The 22,139-nt window shown below is 37.4% G+C and overlaps 1 protein-coding gene across 1 annotated transcript in view; it reads right to left on the bottom strand.

Moving 5' to 3' along the window:
• Positions 1–22,139, bottom strand: part of LOC127430325 (fibronectin type-III domain-containing protein 3a-like) — a 125,042-nt gene that overhangs the window by 66,242 nt on the left and 36,661 nt on the right. The window contains 1 exon segment of the mRNA XM_051680055.1: positions 18,631–18,706. Coding sequence (XP_051536015.1) covers positions 18,631–18,706 — 76 coding nt within the window.

The following is a 22,139-nucleotide window of genomic DNA, read 5'->3' as shown; positions in this document are numbered from 1 at the left end:
GCCATCAGCCATGAAGAGCACCACTTATGCAAAAAATAAAAAAACGCACTATTCATAAATAATGTTACTCAATGACGCATCCTATTAAAATCATTACACCATCTTATAAAAAGGCATGTAGTACTACAAAGAGCATAGAGGAATATTAGCTCGTCACTTTGATGTGGAGTGCAGCGCTGGTTTTGAAGTCTGCTTTAGGAGAGACTGAAGGGGTCTAATGGATGACTAATGACTCAGACTGCTGGCCCTGTATTACGTCACCTCTGAGCCAAACCCCTGAGCGTGGGAGGAACCTCATCCAACTCTACATCCGAGACCGCCCTGAGTAAGACGATCGATTTCTGATTTATGATATGGTTTGGCAGGGGCGTGGAAAGATGCTAATGTCGCATCCGTCAATTGCTGAAGATGTGATGAAGAGAGTCGTATATGCGCTGGGTTCTGTGCCGGCATGTGTGTGCAACAGGCTTTTCTGTGAAGATGGTGCGGATAGCAGAGAACCGTTTGTGTGAGGATGTATGCAAGTTAATGTGAATCTCACAAAAAAAATATTTTTTTTAATTCATAATATTTTGCATAACAAAAGTGAAACCAATTTTAGCACCATTAAAAGGTGCAGTATGTAACAAGTTTCATTAATATTCGCCTTTTTTTTGCCAATGTGTGAACGGCTTGTAATGCAACTTAAAAAATGAGCTCTTCCCGGACTTCCTAGCATTTTAAAGTCTGTAGACTGATTTTCATGCGAAGGGAGTGGGTCGCTTTTGCAAGGAAAATCCAAAGGATGTGATATTTATGCGCGATCCCGAGAGCCTTCTACTGAATCCCGTCTGGCTAAGCGGGAATGTGATCGTGGTCGAGCGAAAACTAGAGTGAACATCAGCAGGCATTTGATTCCTGGAGGGACCTTTGTTCGGTTTTCGGGATCAAAACCAACCCTGAATTGGCGTTCTTCTTATTGGACAGGTAAGCTTACATAACTGCAAAGCATGAGAAATATAGTGCCATAAGGATTGATCTGTGTAATTTTAGCTAACTTGATCTTGCCTGCTAACGCTGACGAATTGCAAGCTACCTTGCTTCGTAACTTTCAAATAATTTCAACGATCTTCTCTTTATACTAAAAGTCAGGCATACAGGATAAATTTAAGCAAATACGCTGTTTTCTTGATCGTAGTACAACATATGACATTCAAAACGTAAAATAGTGCAACATAACAGTGCAGTGCAACAGTAAACTGTCTGGTATAGTTCAGTAGTATGTAGCTGTATGTGTGTATCAGTATGCTATGTTAGCTGATAAGTAGTTTTAGTTTAGTCTCAAAGTTTGTAGTAAAACAATCATAACTGTGTCATTTTAATAATGCTACCTCATCTGTCAGCATGATGCCAGTGAATCACGTTCAGTCTCTTTGTATGTTACATCATTGTTTTGGCCGATGCTCACTCGCTCGCTTCCCTATGGGGTGTGTGCACGAGCGCGAGCACGAGCAACAGGTAGCTGGCTGCAGTTCACTTAACGGCCACAGGTGTCATTAATAACAAGGGTTTCTGAATCTTACATACTGCACCTTTAAGATTTTTACATTGTTACAATATTTTCCAGACAATTAAGCACATTTTATCCCAAAATTCACATTACCGTAATGCGTCTGGATGATTTACTTTGGAGTTTCTACTTGAGTAATTCCCATTATTCTCAATAGTGATTCTCATTAGATTCTCATTACTGTAAAAGTCATTTTTAACAACTATGTAAAAAAAAAAAAACTGTAATGAAATGATTATTTAAATCAATAAAGGCAGTACAACAAATACTACCATAATGTATAAATACTTTTTTATACAGATCGATACTCAATTTGACCAATATTCTTTTCACCGATATTCACAAGTTTTTACCCAAACTGAATGTATTGCTTTAATAAATTACTCTACTTTATATAGCCCTTCATTCGCAAGTGAAAAATGCATTTTACCTCTCATTACCGTAATGTGTCTGGACATTTTACTTTTGAGTTTTGTAATTCCCATCTCAATGTTAATTATTATTAGATTCTCATTACTGTAACAGTAATTTTTTTACTGTATTATGGTCAAACAAAAAAAATGAAATAAAATAAATTAAAATTAGCATAAAGGTAATACAAACACTATCATGATATATAAATACTTTTTGAGACAGATTGTTCATAGATTTGACCACTATTTTTAATCGATATTCACAATTTTCAACCAATAACCAACTGCATGTTTTGCTTGCATAACTTTATAAGTAACAGCCATTCATTTCTTTAAGTGTGAAATGCATACCATTTTAAGCATAGTTAAAAAATACAACTTTTCAAAATATAACAGAATAATGATAATTATTATTAAAATATATAAATAATGCATATGTTTTTTTTTTGTTTTTTTTTTGTAGTCTAGTTCTTATCTGCTTATGGGTAATCAGAGACTTAAAAATAATTACCCTGGTATAATGTAAAACAATGGTATACGTCATAAAAAAGGTGAATACCTAAATACATTACAATTTTAAATATAATGTTTTGCATTATGGTAATGAGAATTTGCGACAAAATATGATTAACTGTAATGAGAATAATTTCACAACGCAACAACAAAAAAATCTGAATGGTCCTAAAAACAGGCATTACCATCTTTCAGCAAAATATGATTTTTCTTTCTTTCTTTTGCTTTTGGAGTGTAATTTAACCAGACATGTATTCGACTCTTTTGTGAGACGTAACTTTAAGGACATAGAGTCTTCAGATAGACAGATGACAGTGCGAGAAGCTCTGAGAGAACTGCCAGCATGAGAAAAGTGTGTGCGTTTGAGAGCCAGACAGGTAAAAAGAGAAAGAATAAAGGGGGGTGCCGGGTAATGAGGAGCGTGTGACTAAGAAACAAGTAAAGGAATGGAAACTGGAATGGATCAGGGGAGTGCGGTTTAACAGGAAGAGAGAGAATGAACGAATGAATAAATGAATGAATGATGAAGGAGGGGGATGGTCCAGGAAGAAAAAAAAAAAGACGGCCACACTTTTACATCAGTCTGACGCACAAGCACAGACACAGATCAGACACAAAGGCCACGTCCCCCTCCCTTTCTTTCTCTCTCTCCATCTTTCCTACTCTCTCATTTCAGACCCGTTCTGCTGACGTGGACCCCCAGTGCCAGCCTTCCAGAGGAAACATCAACAAACACGCAGAGGAAGAAACAAACACACACGCACCGAGCCAATAATAACTCCAAACAGGCGGTTCTGTTCGGAGAATAAACAGCATTTAACTTTCTCTAAGGCTTTGTTCAGATAGGCAGCAAAAATCAAATTTTTGTCCATATAAGACTCACATCCCATTTGGGGCCTATTTACACTTTGGTGGTATTTACACCATGCATTTTTGCTTGCAATTGGATGGCTAGAATAAGAAACGGAGACATGTTATATGAGAGACCGAACTATTTATTTGAAACTAAACAAGTGCATCTACAGCTTGGATATATCTCAACTACAACAATCCCCATAGGGAAAAATACTCAGTGTGCGTGCATACATACACAGGGCAAAGCCGGTGTGTACATGTACGTACACTTTTAAAAGTGACAATGATGCCATTTACATGTACTTAAGACAATGGCTTATTTCAGTGATTTGCAGAGAGCAGTGTTCTGAAACGTCATGTTTCCATACATCTACGGGACTAAATTAATATTCTGGGTTCAATTCAAGTTAATAAGCTAAATAATGTTGGTAACCATCAAAACAAATTTGGACTTGTCCCTCCTTATCTTTAAAAAAAAAAAAAAAGAAAAAAGTTAAAATGAGGCACTTACAATGGAATCCAGTGTTAATTTTTAGTTTCTTCTGTTTTAGTCATAGTTTTAGTCTATTGACAAAAATGTCCTTTAAATTTGGTCACTATTTTGTCATGTCATTTTCATAAATTTTTCACAGTTTTACGTTAAAATGGAATATATATTTTTTTAATGAATATACTGAAGTATTAGCTATGCTATATTATCTAAGTTACTGTATTCTAATTTGATCATGCTTTAGAGACTGTTAATAATTTTCCGTGTTCTAGCCAGTTTAGGATACAGCACTGCATGTAGCAAATTTTTATGCAAATTATGCACTCTAATGCTCACCTGTTCATTCGCTTCTTTGTCTTTGCAGATGTAAGTTGTAACGTTACATATATGTTGTGGATGTAGTGATTAATCTCAAGTATGAATAGGATGTGTTAATAAAACCACTTTTAAAGCGGTTCATTTTGCCTGCATGCAGCTCTTTCTGTTCACGCAACTCGAGCGGGGAAATGCCCAACATCAGGTGCGGCTCATCTATATGGGCAGGTAGGGCAGAGCCCCACCTAAATATTAATTCACTTGAAAACTAAGATCCATGCTAGAAACTGCCAATAATGTAATATGTACAAATACTCAAACCAGCCCTTCTGGCACCAACAATCATCCATGCGATTATCTAATCAGCCAATCGTGTGGCTGCAGTGCATAAAATCATGCAAATATGGGTCAGGAGCTTCAGTTAATGTTCAAATCAACCATCAGATTGGGGAAAAAATTTGATCTCAGTGATTTGGACCTTGGTAAGGTTGTTGGTGCCAGACGGGCTGGTTTGAGTATTTCTGTAACTGCTGATCTCCTGGGATTTTCACACACAACAGTCTCTAGAATTTACTCCGAATGGTGCCAAAAACATCCAGTGAGCGGCAGTTCTGCAGACGGAAATGCCTTGTTGATGAGAGGGGTCAACAGAGAATGGCCAGACTGGTTCGAACTGACAAAGTCTACGGTAACTCAGATAACTACTCTGTACAATTGTGGTTAGAAGAATAACATCTTAATAGTAATTTAGTTTATTTTTAGTAATTTAGTTGATTAGAGTCAGTTTGTGCATTCACTTGAACCAAACAGACATTCATCTTTGGCAGGCCTTAAATATATCAGTTTGTACAATACAGTACATACATTCGGACTGAACAACCATGCAACAGATACACTTGGCCGAGTAGAGTCTTGTAGGTGCTAGGGCTGAAACGATTAGTCAACGTTATCGACAACGTTGACAATAAAAACTTATCAACAAAAATTTTGGGGGGAGAGAGAGAGAGCGATTGAAACCGCCCAATTATACACTGCAACAAAACCCATTTTTTGAGGGTTTTGGAACCGGGGGTTGGAGCACGTGTCGAGGCCGATTGGCCAGAATGGCAGGGCACCCTTCCCTGGCCTGACGCCACACCAACTGTGTCTGTCTCTTGCTCACGGGCAGTTTTCCAATCATCAGGAGGTCATTCCACATTTGACATTGCGCTCCTACAGGCAGGAACATCTTAACCCTTTAATTTTAGGTTATCTAACTTAAACACTGGGAATGCGGTCATACTGTCTGTGTCTAATTACAACAGCCCCTCAATAATCATATCAAAGACCCCCAAACCCCTCGTCTGGGATAAATGCTCATTATAAAAAGTTAACCCATCTCTAAAGTGGCATGACTGATTATCTACTGTCTGTTACTAATTGTCTTTGTTCTTTTGGTGCACTGGGTCCATCACGGGTTGAGAGGGACCTACAGCGCACCATTAGCAGATTAAAGAGTGCTAGTGCTTCCGGACAGCATCCAAAAAAAAAAAAAATGATGCATGGGTAGGGAGAATGGATAGAGGGATTACTAAGGTTATGCTTAGACAGTGCTTATTTGATGACCTCCTCAGCCCCCTGTTAGGATGAGCTGGAAATGCTTGCATTATTAGAATACATTATAATGGTGAAATGTAACTTACGTCCTGTCGAAAAACCTCTCATCTGCATTGAACAGGTACAGCGCTCTGTTAAAGCGCTTGATGTGGCACATGGGACAAATAAAACCAATCTTTTTATTTTCTATGAAGCGTTTCATATGAAGTGCTCCCAGTCCTCCAACAAGTTACATTTTTCCTTTTTTTCCATTGCACACTATTTGTAGCTCGCTCCACGGCCTCTGCTGTTTTTCAAACACCTTTTTTTCATAGGCAGGGAAGACCTAAACTACGATTATCAATCTTTTCTATAGTACATTAAAAATGTTGCTGTCTGATTTGTTTGCATGTAATATTCTTGACTGAAGTTTTTATTGTGAACACTTCTTTTCACAAGAGACAAAACTAAATAGTATCTGTCAACATAAACATAACATAGGCTAAACAGAGAATAATTTGTCTTTTGATGTCAACTACTAGGCAAACAATGTTTTCTGTTTAGTCTCAAATGAGTAATAAACGTAGACTTAAGCCCTATTCGGATGGGATTCGTTTTATATAGGGGATGTGGGGTAATGTAATAATTACAGAGGCTCTAAGTGATTTTAATCCCATGCAAACTGGTTTTGTCAGTAATTTTTCCAGACTGTGTGTTTCCGCGCCAGTAAAGATTACAGCGTATTTTATAAAACGCCTGGTAAAAATAACCACTGGTTATGTTAATACCTTGCAAATTTACATACTGCTAAAAAGCCAGTGAATGATTCGTTAATGAATCATTCAGACCGATTTGTGAACCAGTTTGACCAATTCATTCAAATCAACTGACTCAAGAGAACAATTCACTTACAAAACAGATATCACTATGACTTGCGAGCCCAGTTTTATGCCACACAAGAGCAATATCTAGTTGCTAAAATATTTAAGAGCAGAACATGACTAGAAAAATCATGTTAGCTATCGATATCACCACAATTTAAGATTTTAGGAAATTTCCTGACCAGGCCAAAAAAAAAAAAATTCGTTTTTTTATACTATAAAGTAGGGTTGCACCGTATACCGGTGCTACGCTAATATCGCAAAACTCAAGTTTCAAAATGCTGCCGGTGCCACAGTATTTTTTTTAAATTCTAGTACCTTTTATATGGTAGTACCGTATGTTATGTTGCATGTGCGGTAGTAAATATTATTTCCGCTAAAACCTTCATTTGAATCAGACCTATGTCTGCAATAACATTAAAAATGTAGTCTTTTCAAGTGGCGTCCCCTTCACGCAGTGCCCTTTAAGAGCGCAAAATGCCGTTTAAAATTTGCCCCTTATACTTTTGCATCCTAGTGTGTTAATTTGTCATGTCTCCTAATGGATAATATGGATTTAAATAAAACTTTGGACATTGAGAAGCTTATTAAAAAAAAAACACAATTCAAGTAACGAGATTTGGCATTATTTTTGGTTTTGCCTGATGAGACCGGGAAAACCCATCTGCCGTGAATGCCTACAAAGATTTCAAGCCAAAGGGGGAAACACCAGCAACCTTATTGAACACCTTCAGACACATCCCACTGCTTCTGCAGAACAGTGACACTTCATTTAACCTAAATGCTTTTTCTTAACATTTACAGATTTACTGAAAAAAATCTAACGTTGTACTAGTTTATTTTTTTTCCCATTACAATTACATGGTGGAGGTAACTTCACACTTATGATCAGGGCTGCGTTTTCCATTAGCATCGTAAGCATTGGCGCCAACAGTCTATGATAAACTTACGCTTGCGATGCTTTTGGGAAACGCAGCCCAGATCGGTTTGGTCACGGTTTGATCACATCCCTGAGCCGTATGATCAAACCGGTGTGTGTGTAATCTGCATTCGTGCTGCTCTTTACCCGGAGAGAGGGGCTGAAGCGGTTGTACTGAGTGGGGATGAAGCAGTTGTAATAATGAAACAGTTGCTCAAAATAGTCTTTTCAACATTACACTATCTTTATTTTTATGTTACCAACATTCAAAAAAAAAAAAAAAAAAAAAAAACAGAATAATGGAAAAGTTAAAAGACATTGCCTTTTGAACTGGTTTTGATTCGGCAAAGTTTTAAAACAATTCTTTTTTTTTTTTTTTTTTTTTTACATCAAACTATGAATGTATTAGGTAACAAGTTAGTCCATTTAAGCCTTCTAGTTCATCCATCAGTTATTTTCACCACTTCCAGAGCAACAAGTGGAATGACTAGTTTCTAAGAACCACTATGACAAACTGTGTTAAGAATTAACACACTACTGTGTGGTATCATGATACTACTTGTTATCGTGATACTTTATCTTGTATAGTTCGTAAGATATGATTATGGTATCGTGACAACCCTACTATAAAGTGATTAGCAAAGGCTGTTTGAGAAGTCCCAATTATTAATAACATTTGTTGTTGACTATTTGTCAATTTAAAAAAAAATGTGCAACTCTAATATGTAGCAATTAAACAAGGCATCTCTTCTTTTGTTTGTGTGATGCAAACTGAATGCTGAATATTTCATTTGCATCCGCCACAGCGGCGCGACAACAAGCACCCTCGTCACGCCCCGGCAGCATGAATGACGTCCACTGGCATGCACAGAGGGAGGAAAGACCTCACCGATGTTTAAGGAACACAAGCATCTCTGTCTGGCCAACCTCCCGATGTCCCCTCTAGTGATGCTTTAAAGAATAATGCAATACAGACCAAAGGAGTCAAGCTAATTTGGATAATTTGAATTCTTCTTTATTTCTTATACAATATTCAATGGGGTATGATAATTCCCTTGTCTAATTCAGACAGCCCACGCAGATTTATCAGTGCATAGAGCCTGTGTGTGAAGCCCCATGCGTTATACAAAGACAACATCACAAACAGAGGTGAATATGCGTGTGGGATATATAAGAGTATTAATTATGCTTGTTCAACCTTGCACACAGCTAATTGTTGAAGGATTATCATTGCATAAACAAAAGGGACTTGGATGTTTCGCCAAAACAATCTCACTCGCTCACGCTATCTCTCGCTATCTCTCTCTCTCTCTCTCTCTCTATCCCTAAAGCCTTCTGCAAAGCGGGATGAGTCATCGACTCATTCATTCTGAAAGCTATGGACTGCAGATACAGTGAATGAAGTGTTTGAGGGAGAAATAGAGTATGAAAGAATGAATTTATAAAACAAATTCAATACAAGTATATTGTATCATTCTTTAGAAACCACTATACATTGAGAAGCTTTGAGTATCATTCGTTCATAAAAGAATTCTTACGCAAGTTGCTATATTTAATTCAATGCAACAAATGTAAAAATTTGCCTATTTAATTAATGACTTATCCAAAACTAGAGGTGGATAATATCAGGGCAAACAGTACTATTTTTCTGTGGCAGGTAACATAAAACAAATGTAAAAAAAAATTGCGTTCCGAATTTATGTGAAGCATCTAAAATACTAGCTTTCATAGTAAATTTTTGAAACAACGGACAGATTTATTTTTATTTAATGAGTCGTCATATTGGTCAATGACCATAATAAAAAAAAATGGTTTCATGAACAATTGATTCTGCTCATGTTTCATGAATGAGGCTGTGATGAGGAGGAGGAGGGGGGCATGGCCGGGCGGTGAGGGTGCACGGCCGGCGCGGAGTCAGCTGATCAGCGGGAGAGGGAGATAAAGGGGAGCCGGAGATGGCAGTTCGAGAGAGAGCATGCGGCCACTCTGTGTGTGTGTGTCTTATGTTTTATTTTAAGTTGAGTTTGTCATTAAAAGTTTTGTTGACTGCTCTGCCGGCAACCTTCTTGCCTATCCCCTACCCATTACAGGAGGCCCATTGAGCGCATTATAAGGATGCACAATATATCAGTGACTATACTGTTATCAGCAAATTTTGTCTTTATTATCGTATGTGTCTGATTTGGCCGATAATGAAAGCAGATGATATCAGGGCTTATATTTTTCCAATTCGAACAAGGGACTAAAAACAGTTCAAAGAACGAAAACAAAAACCTTTTTTTGCAGAAAGTAACTGAAAAGGGGAACAAAGTCCCTTTTAATTGTTCCGGGGTAAATAATAATTTAATTCCAATATTTTTTTTCACTAAACAAAAACCAAAGGGTTTATCATGGTAAGTTTTCAGCATTACACCAGTTCCTATAGCCTGAAAAAAACTGACTTTTCTCTTTTTACTAGAACATAAGCATGTGGTTTTATTGTGAAGGAAACTGCTGCATAACACATTACTTTGTCTAGTTGCACTTTGTGGATGTAGCCTTTCGTGACATGCCGAACACCTTTTTAACAAATATATATAGATACTACCTATACAGGCAAGGTTAATCCAGATACAAGGGAAAAATAATTAAAAAGTACATTTCTCAGTTGTTTCCAAGTTTTTTCTGAATTACTGATAGATATGATGCATAGATACAGATTTGATGCTGCCGGGTTTTGACCGAGAAGCAGATCTGATTAAAATTAAATTATCCGTACGGTTTATTTTTTTTTAATCAAGGCCTTATCTTGGGATAATGTTCAGTTTTCAATGGGTTATTACAGCTTAAGAGCCAAGAGTTTGGTCTTCCTTCTGTTTTACCCGAATGTGGGTAATTAAATCAGTATAAATTTGATTCAGGAATCTATTAGCTCAGATGAACATCATCTGTACATGCACTCTCTGTGGGTACACCAAGGTTTAAAAAAACGAAAATAATTTGGGCCGTACAAGGTGACGTTTAGTCCAAACACACCCACAGTGAGTCTATGTGTGTGTTTGTGTGCGTGCAGGAGAGACAGATTTATGCTACTACCGATAATTGATTTTAGATGGCCATATGTATTTTTGTAATATTTTTGGGGATATATTTAAAGGGATAGTTCACCCAAAATTTTTAATTCTCATATTTCTCAGTCTCATGCCATCCCAGATGTGTATGACTTTCTTTCTTCTGCAGAACACAAACGAAGATTTTTAGAAGAGTATTTCAGCTCTGTTGGTCCACACAATGCAAGTGACTGGTGGCCAGAACTCTGAAGGCCCAATTACATAAAGGCATCATAAAAGTAATCCATATGACTTTAGTGGTTTAATCCATGTCTTCTGAAGCAATCCAATCTATTTTTGGTGAAAACAAACCAAAATATAATTCCTTTTCCACTGTACATCATGCCATTGCAGTCTCTTGGCACAATTATGATTTCAAGATGGATTACACTTCCTAGTGCTTGACGCATGCGCAGAGCACTAGAAGGAAATGTAATCAAGCTTGAAATCACAATCACCAAGGAGACTGCAGTCAAGATTTACAGTGAAAGAGGAATTACATTTTGGTCTGTTCTCACTCAAAATCGATTGGATCGCTTCAGAAGACATGGATTTAACCACTGTAATTTTATGGATTACTTTTAAAATGCCTTTGTGCTTTTTGGACCTTCAAATATTTGGCTTTCATTCACTTGCATTGTATGGACCTAAAGAGCTGAAATATTCATCTAAAAATCTTTGTTTGTGTTCTGCAGAAGAAAGTAAGTCATACACATCTGGGATGGCATGAGGATGAGTAAATGATGAAGAGTATTTTCATTTTTGGGTGAACTATCCCTTTAACACTAATTTAAAAGACATTATTTTATATCGGTTTCTGTATACTATGCTTCTGTATAGTACTTTAAATAATCTCAATGAGTGATTAATGTAGACTAATATTCCTAAACAAAATTATTGTTTTCCTACAAATGGACATCAAATGAGCGATAAGCAGACTAAAATATCCTTTGATGTCAACCTATAGGCAACTAATAATTTTATTTAACCTGAAATCAGTAATAAACACAAACAAAATGTACGGCATCCATTGATGTCAACTTATAGCCAAATAATCATTTTCGTTTAGTCTCAGATATGTGATTTGGCCTTTAGCATGTTCTTTGATGTCAGCCTTTAGACAAAATAATAATTTTATTGAGTCTCGAAATGTCGATTAAAAGTGACCTTTGTGAACCTTCAGGCAAATAATCTCAATGAGTGATTAATTTAGACTATTTGTCTTTTTGTTACAAAGTGATTGTTTGGCTACAGGTTGATATCAAAGAAAACATTAAACCATATTTATCACTCCTTTGATCCTAAATAAAACGATATCTTGCCTTCAGGTTGACATCAAATAAGTGATAAACTAAAATATCCTTTGGTGTCAACCTTAAGGCAAATAAACATTTCATTTAACCTGAAATAAGTGCTAAACGAAGACTAATGTTTCCTTTGATGACAACCTATAGCCAAATAATTGTTTTTGTTTAGTCTCATATAAGTGATTTGGCACTTTTATGTACCGAGAGAGAGAGAGAAGTGGCAGTGGAATTAAGATGTAATCTGTATCCAGACGTCGTGACATTACTAAGGACTTCTCTGTTTGGATTCAACGGACTGTGTCATAGTACTGATAGCTGATCGCTGGCTTCAGTCACAACCTGAACTGTTCTGGTGAGTAACTCTTATGAATACACCCACACATAAGTACACTCGCAGGAAAAAGTTCCCACACAAACACACAACAGACACACTATAATGTCTCAAACACATCACACACTCAGTGGAAGTTCATGCCAATGCACACATCACACAGCAGATGAAACCATAAACAAAACTGCTGCACCTCACAGTCTGTGGCCCAGCATATTAATTTCATAAAAGAGTACTGTGGCCATACCATGGTATAGTGATGGAATATTTGAACAAACACCTAACCCTAGTGTTAAACTTTAGTAATACCTTGAACACATACAGTAGTAATAACATGATACTTGCAGTTACATTTTTTAAAGAAAGGTTCCCAGTTATTGTTCAATCAATAGTCTGGAGAGAAAATGTTTTGAGACAAACTAACTGGCTGATAGGAGACGTTTCTAAATCTTGGCCAGGTTGATAGGCTGTGTCGTGCTCAGTTTTTTATGGACTCCAGAACTCTGTTTACCCTGATGTCCAAACAGAATTGCAGGTTCTGTGACGGTTTCCCTCTAGTGAAAACATCACAAGCAAATCAAATTACAAACATAAAATATACCGTACTTTACCAAATCAGATGAAAGGCCCATGACGCACAAGAATAAGGCGAGTCAACAGCGAAGTGTGTGATGTCACCCGGAATATGTGATCAGGCTGTGACTCTTGGGCTGTCCGCAGATTGACATCTGAATTTCAGCATGGAAACACTCCGGGCACCAGATGTGACCCGTCATTTTCAACGGGCATCACAAGTTCAAGCACTCATGAGGAGAGATGACGAGGAGGACAAAAATAATGAAAGAGTGGAGGCAACAAGGCAATGAGGGTAATGAGAGTACAAAATGGAAGAACATTTTTTTCACTTTTTATGAAGAAAACCACAATGGTAGGGCATTGCTAGATGGTGGCTAAGGTGTTCTGGGTGGTTGTTAATATGATTTTCAGAATTTTTTTCACCCGTTGTATTAGAATGTCTCTTTGCATGATTTGGGATATCACTACTACTTCACACATTATGAAGGACAAGTTATGTATCAAAAGTTTAACAATGATGTTAGGGGTTTGTTCAGATCCCTTACCCTAAGTTATGAGCAATATGAGCGATATAGTCCAACAACCTGGTTCACGTAGTAAAAATCTGATTTATTTTCTCCATTGATTATTTACAATAACTTAATTTAAGTAGAAACTGAAATTCAGACTTTTTGCAATATTTACTACACAAAAAAATATGTTTTTCAGTGTATCTGAATATTTTGCTACAAAATTAAAATGCATCATTTCTATACTCATATTCAACAACTTTAAATGTATTTGTTTTTAATTTGATTACATCATTTGCAATGCTTCATTGGATTGTAGTTTACTCCCTAACTAAAGACAGACATTAAATAGGACTTTTTTCTGATTTTCAAATACTTTTTTGCTTCAAATCAAAGTTTGTAATCTTGTGATTCACCTTGGCTCCTTTTGGGTTAGTTTATGGCTTAGAACTGTCATGCGAAGGAATTTATGGAATCCCTATGGAAGAAACGAATGGGAAAATACATCCAGAACCAAGACGGTTGAAAAAGTGGATGGGCACTATTGCACTCAATAGTAATAGTGATACTTGCCATAGCATACACCATAAAAAAGGAATGAGGTGAAGGAAATAAACATTAGAACACTAGTGTCTGTAGTCCAGCTAGGCAGACAGCGAAGGAGTATTCAAGAGACGTAAACACAAACAAGGAGCGCTTTCAGCCCGATGCACAATTGAGCACACGTACAGACCCATCGCCATATATATTAAAGTAGTTCAACCAAAAAAGGAATTTCTATTATTTTATCACCTTCATGTTGTTTTAACTGAGTGTTATTTACTTCAGTGAAACACAAAAGGAGAATGTTTTTTTGTTTTTTGCTTTTTTTTTCCATTTAGGAGCTTGACAATTCCCCATTCACTTTTATTATATGTAAAAGTGTGTGCAAAATATTCAACAAAAATTCAGCTTGTGTGTTACACATTAAAAGTCATACAGGTTTGGAATGACATGAGTGTGAGTAAATAATGGTCATTTACATTTTTGGGTGAACTGTTCACATCCACTTACTAAAAACACATGAATGAATTCACATATAGGACTAACGCCCATGTGCACCAATATAGAAACCAGGAAGAGTGGGATAAATCACTTCCCTCTGGTTTATCCTGCGGATATTGCATTACCCCCAGCTCACACTAAAATTTCGGGGTTAAACACACACATACATACACAAACACACACACTCTTCCTTTGGCTCCTGCAACAGTGAGTCATCACTCCACTCACGTCACTGACAGACAACAACTCCCAGTGACAAACCAGTGTATGCCGGCCATGCTCGGCCTCACACTACTCTTCCTCATCAGATCCTTCCCCTTCGGTGAAGCGTGTGCCTAAATTTAGCCTCTTTGTGACGGAAAAGACTTCTTTGTCCTAAAAAGACCTCAGCCTGTGTCAACAGGGAGATTGTATTGAGATTAGGGCTGGGCAATATGGCTTCAAAAATTATATCTCAATTTTTCAGCAAATTAACGATATTTGATATATATCTCGATAATTAGAATAACATTTATTTATTTATTTTTTTATTTTTTTTAAATCAGAGGAACCATCATTTCATCTAAACAGCCACTGTAGCCACGTAGATTATATATGGAAGCTTAATAAAAATCTTATTTACCTTCATATATATTTACTAAAACATTTTACTTTGTGAATGAACAAGGTGTGCAAAAACTACTTATTTTTTGGAAACCAGATGAATATTGCATAGTTCTAAATTATTACTGTGGAACCCAGTCAAGTTTATTATTATAATATAATACTGAATTATTATTATTTTCAGGATAAGATTTGTTAAAGATGAATTCATATATTTCTGTCCTATTTACTTCACCCTAAACTGGGGTTTTTATTTTGACACTGCAAGTGCAGCCGTGTTTATTTCAACTTCACCAGGAGATTTTATTATGAAATGTAAAGTGCAACGTTTGTTTGACAGGAATGAGATTTGCATTTTGTGAACCGCTGTCATAGGCTCAGTTCGGAATGGCATACTACCCATACTACTCTTACTACTACTGCCATATATGTCAATGGCTGAAATAGTAAGAGTAGTATGGTAGTGTGCCATTCCGAACTCGGCCAAACTATCCTTTACTGCTCCGCGTTGGTAGATTTGTATAATAACTTTATAGCGGTTACTAACGTTTGGAATTGCGCGAATGCTTGAACCGGCAGTACTTCACAATGCAGGTGAACTGCGCTAAAAAGACGAGCCCCCGCTGCCCCTTGCATGCACACAGATCAGCGCGTCGCCAGTTCATTCTAGGGATGGGCGATAACACTTATTTTCTTTTCGATCCGATACCAATCATTTCAAGTCCAATATTGTCGATACCGATACCAATATGACACTTCTATTAAATTAAGTTTTTGTGATTTCTTGGGATAAAAAGGGAAATTTAAAATATTATTTTTAGTCATAAGTCATTATTATTATTTTTTTTTTACATTTGTAAGCCTTAAAAGAAAATTATTAGACTTCTGTTTTGTTTACCCTTACAAAAAATCAAAAAAATAAAATAGTTTCACTACAGTAACTATAGTTTAACCATGGTATTAAGTTAAACCATAGTTACCACACAATTTACCATGGTTACTACTACAATATTACCCAAAAACAAACAATAACAAAAACAAACATGGTTACTACAATATTACTTTAGTAAAACCATGGTTAACTAATTTTTTTAATTACTTATTAACAACAATTACACACAAACTCATAAGAAATGTCACTTTAGACACGTTATTTCAGCGTGAATTTACGGCAGATGCTGTTTCTCTGATTTTCTATCATTACCTCAACACGGCACTGATCCCTCTTGTTTGAAGGAGCCTTGTCTGCTTGTGTCTTTCAGCATGCATGTTAAGAAGAAATAGTTCCCATCCTGCACCAGTATTTGCTAATATAGCCTAATCCTTTTTATTTCACTTTGAAGCTTATGATTATTGTTCATGTTCATGGTAACCAAATAACAATATCCCTAGTTAAAAAAACAAAAAAAGTTAGAATCGATATTTTTGTGTGAGGATCGATATTTTTGATACAACATCAGTATCGGAAGTATCGATACTTTAGGATCCATCCGCCCCTCCATAGTTCATTCTGAAGTGCACACAGACCATGTTTATCTGTCTTTAATCGCAGCCTTTGGCAGTTAAATAATCACATATGATCATATCTCCACTTTGATGTTGTTTTGATTCATTATACAGCCCTGTAGGATCGTGAAATTAGTTTACTGATGCACTCTATGAAACTTAATGGCAAAATAAAAGCTCAATAAAATCATCGTAATATTCACGCTATTGTTGAATTTGACATCGTCAGCAAAATCATAGCGATTATATCATGGGAATTCGATGTATCGCCCAGCCCTATTTGAGATGAATGCTTAAACGCTCCATTACAACTGGTTGGGTTTATCAAATCAGAATTTGCTTCACTGAAAACAATGTTTAGTCTATTAAAGCAATAAGCCACATGAGTTTGTGCTCTGAGGTTGTGAATCGATGGTGTATGCTTCTGTTAAAGCCATCAGTCTATGTATTTCATCTTCATTTTTGAAAAATTGCATTTAATAACGGAATTTCTGGTGAAGAGCTATGCTACCTGGAACAATCCCGTTTTAAATGTACAATATCTAGGCACCACAAGCGATTACAGCTCTTCATTGTAAGCTTTTGTCATAACCACCACAACCGTATTGAGCGACAGGCTATAATGACATTTTGTGGGTCGCTTGGTTTTTATTTCCATCACGTTGCTCTGGGTAGACCCACCCACAGTGAAATTTCACTGGCCCAAAATCCTGTTCTACATAGCTGTATAGTAAACTTCAAGTATGTTCTGAATGTCTGTGAATGTGTCTAGCAAAATTTTTGCTTTCAGAGCATCGGAGTAGTCAGAGTGTCGGAGTAGACAAATAACTTTGGTTAGAACACACAGTTTTATTCTTTTTTTTTTTTTAATGAGTTAGCTTTTTTCCTCATCTAAAACATATGGAGGCGTGGTACTTCTACAATCATTTTCATACAGGTGTCAGTTTCAGGTTGGATGGTCACCTGACTTATAAATGCATATAACTTAATGTCGATTCTTGATAGGGCTAAGAAAGTGCTTGCCGTAACTGAAAAAGAAACGAAACAAAAAAGTTTTCTGAACAAACTGGCTACCACTTCCATTCGGATTTTTAGCCAAATGCTAATCAATCTCATTTCAACTCAACCGACTGCTTACTTTCACATCCCTGCCAAGCTAATCAGGCCTGCTAGGAGCGGAAAAATCAAGCTTACCGCATACAATGAGCTGGATGCTATTGTTTTCCTAATCAATAGTTTCCCAAGGCACAGTAATCTTTCAATTACAGTCACACTCCACTTCTTCCAACTGCCAATCAGGGAGGTTAGCAATTTGTAGTGTGTTCGCACCGTCCCACACAATGGCTGTGAACAAAAGAGCTCCTCGCAGGCAAAGAGAGGGTGTAAGATGTCTCATTGCAACCCCACCGAGACCGACAAACACTAGCTGACTGTTGTGACTGAGCTTTCGACACATATGGCAATTAGACCCAACACTGGATGGCTCTCTTAGTGAATAAGGATGTGTTGATTCAGCTTTGGGGGGTGGGGGGTCTGCTTAGAGTCATGATGTAAATCATTGGAAGGATTGCACTGCATGTCAACGCAATGAACATACGTAATCCAACACCTCATCCTAAAAGCGAATAATGCAACATGAAATTATTCTGGCCTCAATGAGATGATGTGTAGTGAAACAAATTAAAGCCAGTCAGAACAAATTTGATATTTTTAGTGCTGTAAGTTGATTAAAATATTTCATTGCGATTATTTGCATGATTTGTTTCATAGTTAATCGTGATTTATGGCAGATTTTGTAAGTGCTGAGGTGGAAAATGAAAGCTGTATTTGTAAAAACTAGATTAAATAAGGAAATTACATCATAGATTCAACTTTAAATGGAGTGTTTGAGGACAGAGTTTACTAGTTTTTACTCACTACTGTTGTTTAAAAAGAAAAAAAATAGTGTATTCAAGTATTTGGGAACATGGCCTCTCACATCGCTACAATCAAGAGGATTTATAGGTATTATTCAGCACTTTAAATAACAATTTTCAGCAGTAAATAACAATCATCTAAAATTGTGATTTCGGGAAAGTAACCACTTGTTCCTAGATGTAACTGCAGGATAAATCCCACAGAAATCATTCAATACAAGAAGTTAAGGAGGTCTTACCTGTGATACACTGAAACTGACCATCATCTCGCTGGATCGTGAAGGCCTCTCCAGGGTTTACTTGCACCAAGATTACCTGACGAGAACAAGAGCGACACTGTTAGTGGAAACCAATCTGTTCAAACCAAATCAAAATTCAGTACCCCAGCTAAACACACTCTCTTATTCCATAAAATTCTGTTAACTTAAATAGAACATGGGGTAAAATAAAGATAAACCAGCAGAAAGAAAAAGTTTAACCAGCCTAAGAGGGTTTAAAAATGGTCTAAGATAGTCTCCCAGGCTGGCCAAGCTGGTGTTCAGCAGGTAAAGTTGGTCAGTCAGCTGGTCTACCAGCCTGACTAGCTAAAAAGTGCCCAAAACTCCTCTTAATCCAGTAAACCAGACCAGTCCAGGCTGGAAGACCAGCAAACCAGCTTCAGACTTTTTTTCAGCAGAGTAGTACACATAATTTGAATGGCCCTACCTGTGAGGGCTCCATGAATAACATCTAAACTAAACTTCCTGCTACCCTCATCTTGACCTAATCTAATATCAGCAGAGCGGTCCACGTGGCTTGGTTTTATTCCAGACCAATAAATCAAGCATAAATGTGTCTGTCATGAAACCCGGCACAAACATGTTGCTATTACCCTCATTTTACCATGGCTATACATAACTGACACACAAATAGCTAAATACGTACACATCCACTTCTGAGGGCAGTAGAAAATAGAAAACTTCTTTTTTACAAGCTATGACGCATGGGCTCCGTTTCCCAGAAAGAGGAGGGGGAAAACTGGAGGGTGGGAAAAATAGTTTTTTTTTTTGTTGTTGTTGTTCCTACATTGTTCACACCAACCATTGGGTGGCGGCAATACGCTGCTAATTCCATGCCTTTTAAAAAATAAAGGCTATGGGGAACATTTTTTGGTTTCTAGTGAGATCAATAGGGATGTCAAAATGGATCTGTTATTGTCTTTGAGGTGCACTAAACTCCTCCAGTTTTCAGATCAATGACAGTGGCTCAGAGGAGTTGTGTGTGAACCTGACAAGTTTGAATTTCATTTAATGTTTCTACAATATCTCCCCTTCATAAACAATTAGACATCACAATGTCTAATGTCAAAAGATAACTGCAAGCAAATAAAAAAAAAAAAAGAAAGAAAGAAAGAAAAAAAAAAGAGGTGGGATGCCAAAATAAAAACTGTCCTTTAAACTCACCCAGAACATTCCAGATAGTTCCTGGTGAGCGTGTTCCTGATTAATGTAATTAATAGTGTTGCTTCTTAATGCAAACATCACTATTACTACTGCTCATAATTATGGTTTAGGGATTTGGACCAACCCCTAACCTCAAGTATAACCCCCAACCCTAATTCTTCCTGAACGTTTGCACTATGGACATGAATGATACCTTAAATTGCATGGCTCATTGCCTTTAGTAGTAAAACATTTTAAAAAAAATAATCCCATAGATCTACATTAAAGGAGGGTCTTGAGCCATATCTAGTGACAAGAATATCACTGAGACTTGGGCTAGTAAGAAACAACCTAGCATCCACCCTAGAAAACAAACAGCAATGCCCTAGTAACAACTCACAACACCCAAGCATCATGGCGGCAAATTTTGCATGAGCAAACACCACTTACATTATCTTCACAAAAATTTACAGATTTAGTTAATTAACAACACCGTAGTTGTTGTCACACCATCAACACTATGTATTGTACACTTCGCATTTGTGCTCTAAATTGCTTTGGTAAGAAGGTGGTTGCCAAGTAATTAAATATGAAAGTAAATAAAACCAACTAAGTACAGGAAATGATTTGGCAAGAAATTGGAGCTCATCATTTTAAATTCCCTTTAAAAAACACAACAACCAAAAACCCTTCTCTGTAAACAACAGCAGCTTCAATACTTGGCAAGCAGGAGTCCACCGTTCAATAAACCTGGTGCAAATCGCTGACATAAGGTCACTCGAGGATGAATTATGGTGAAGTGGAATGGACAACATCACTGGCTGTGACGTCCAAACCCCCATCATTGGTATGGGTCTCAAATCAGATGGAGTGGTACGCTCTGTTCATCAGAGTACCACTTGTTCCATGAAATCGCTCTGAGTCAGTCTTCCATTGAGCTTTTGCTAAGGCACTCTTGATGACACAACTGTCTTGCAGACGAGCAGGAGCATTGATCTATTTCAGCAGAGTAGGGGTCCGGATCTAAAGACTATAGCAGGAAGTCATTTGACTGGCTGGTTTTAAAATATACACACCCTTGCTCTGCTCTCGACGGTCCTTCACTCTCAAGGGCTCCGTGATTGTGTGTTCCTCGTGAGAGAATATGGAATGGGGTGTCACATCAAAGATGCAGATGAACCACGAATAATGTCATATTGAGAGTATCGAGAAATGCAATTTACTTTAAGTCAACAGGTAGAACAAACACAGGGTCCATAAAATGCTGTGGTTCTATATTCTAAAACTGTCAAAATGACATTGTTTTAACAGACAAAGGCTAAACCAAAAAGAAACTTCTATTCAAGATACAAAAACGTTTGCTTTTTCTGTGATGACACCTTCACAAGAGACAAATCGGGTGGTCTATTGGTTATTCTGTGAAACAGACCAGCATGTGTCGAAGAGAGTTTATTTTCAGGCAGCAATTGTAAGCCGTACTGTAAATCTTTTTCTCAAGAGTTCAACTTAAAAAGCCTGGAGCAAAAACAGCTCAAATCATGCCAAGAGCAACAGGAACACACTCCACTCGCCTCAGCCGAGGTTAAGAACTGACAGTCCTTCCGGAGGTAAATACCAACTGAACATAAGGACCTTGAACCCAACCACAAATCAACTGTGACTAGCTTTCTAATGCCTAATTCTTAAAATACAACAACAGCAGTCTCAATAAAGGACCATGAATAAACAATGTCATATGAGAAGAAACAAACACTCAATAAATATCTGTAAAAACTCTGAAACCTAAACAAGTGCCGTGTCCTTTTAACCGACGTGTGTTTTGCAGGAAATAAACTTGGCTGCAAGCACATTTCATTTACCTCAGACTTGTGGTTGTAGTCGCAATTATAGTGTCTAAACTCCCACGGCTTGGGGCTCCAACTGCGGGTCTCCCCTAGCACAGCCATCCTTTGTACTTGCGTCTCACACTCTGTTCCCATTCATGAGTGCCACTGAGACACATCAGCTATCCCTTTGGCTAGCACACACACACACTCTCGAGCGTGTTCTCGTACAGCGGGAAGAGTGATGCATGAGCAACAGCACGCGCAACTATGGGGGTGGCCAAGGGAGGTGTTATTGAATTAGGCTCAAGCAGCTACATGCTGTTACGTTGCATTCATGTGTGTGTGCATTTCCTTGCAAGTGTGAGCAAGCAATTACTCGTTTTGCTCACTCCTTTGTTCTGCAGCACAACTTGTTATACCAGCCCTCCCCCAATCTCAGTTATAGCTCTCCATCTCTCCTACACTGCATTATTGCCAAATTCTCCAAGTCCCGTTCGTAGG

The sequence above is a fragment of the Myxocyprinus asiaticus genome, chromosome 39, assembly GCF_019703515.2.
Source record: "Myxocyprinus asiaticus isolate MX2 ecotype Aquarium Trade chromosome 39, UBuf_Myxa_2, whole genome shotgun sequence".
Classification (NCBI taxonomy): domain Eukaryota; kingdom Metazoa; phylum Chordata; class Actinopteri; order Cypriniformes; family Catostomidae; genus Myxocyprinus; species Myxocyprinus asiaticus.
This window is presented reverse-complemented; position numbering and strand designations above follow the sequence as displayed.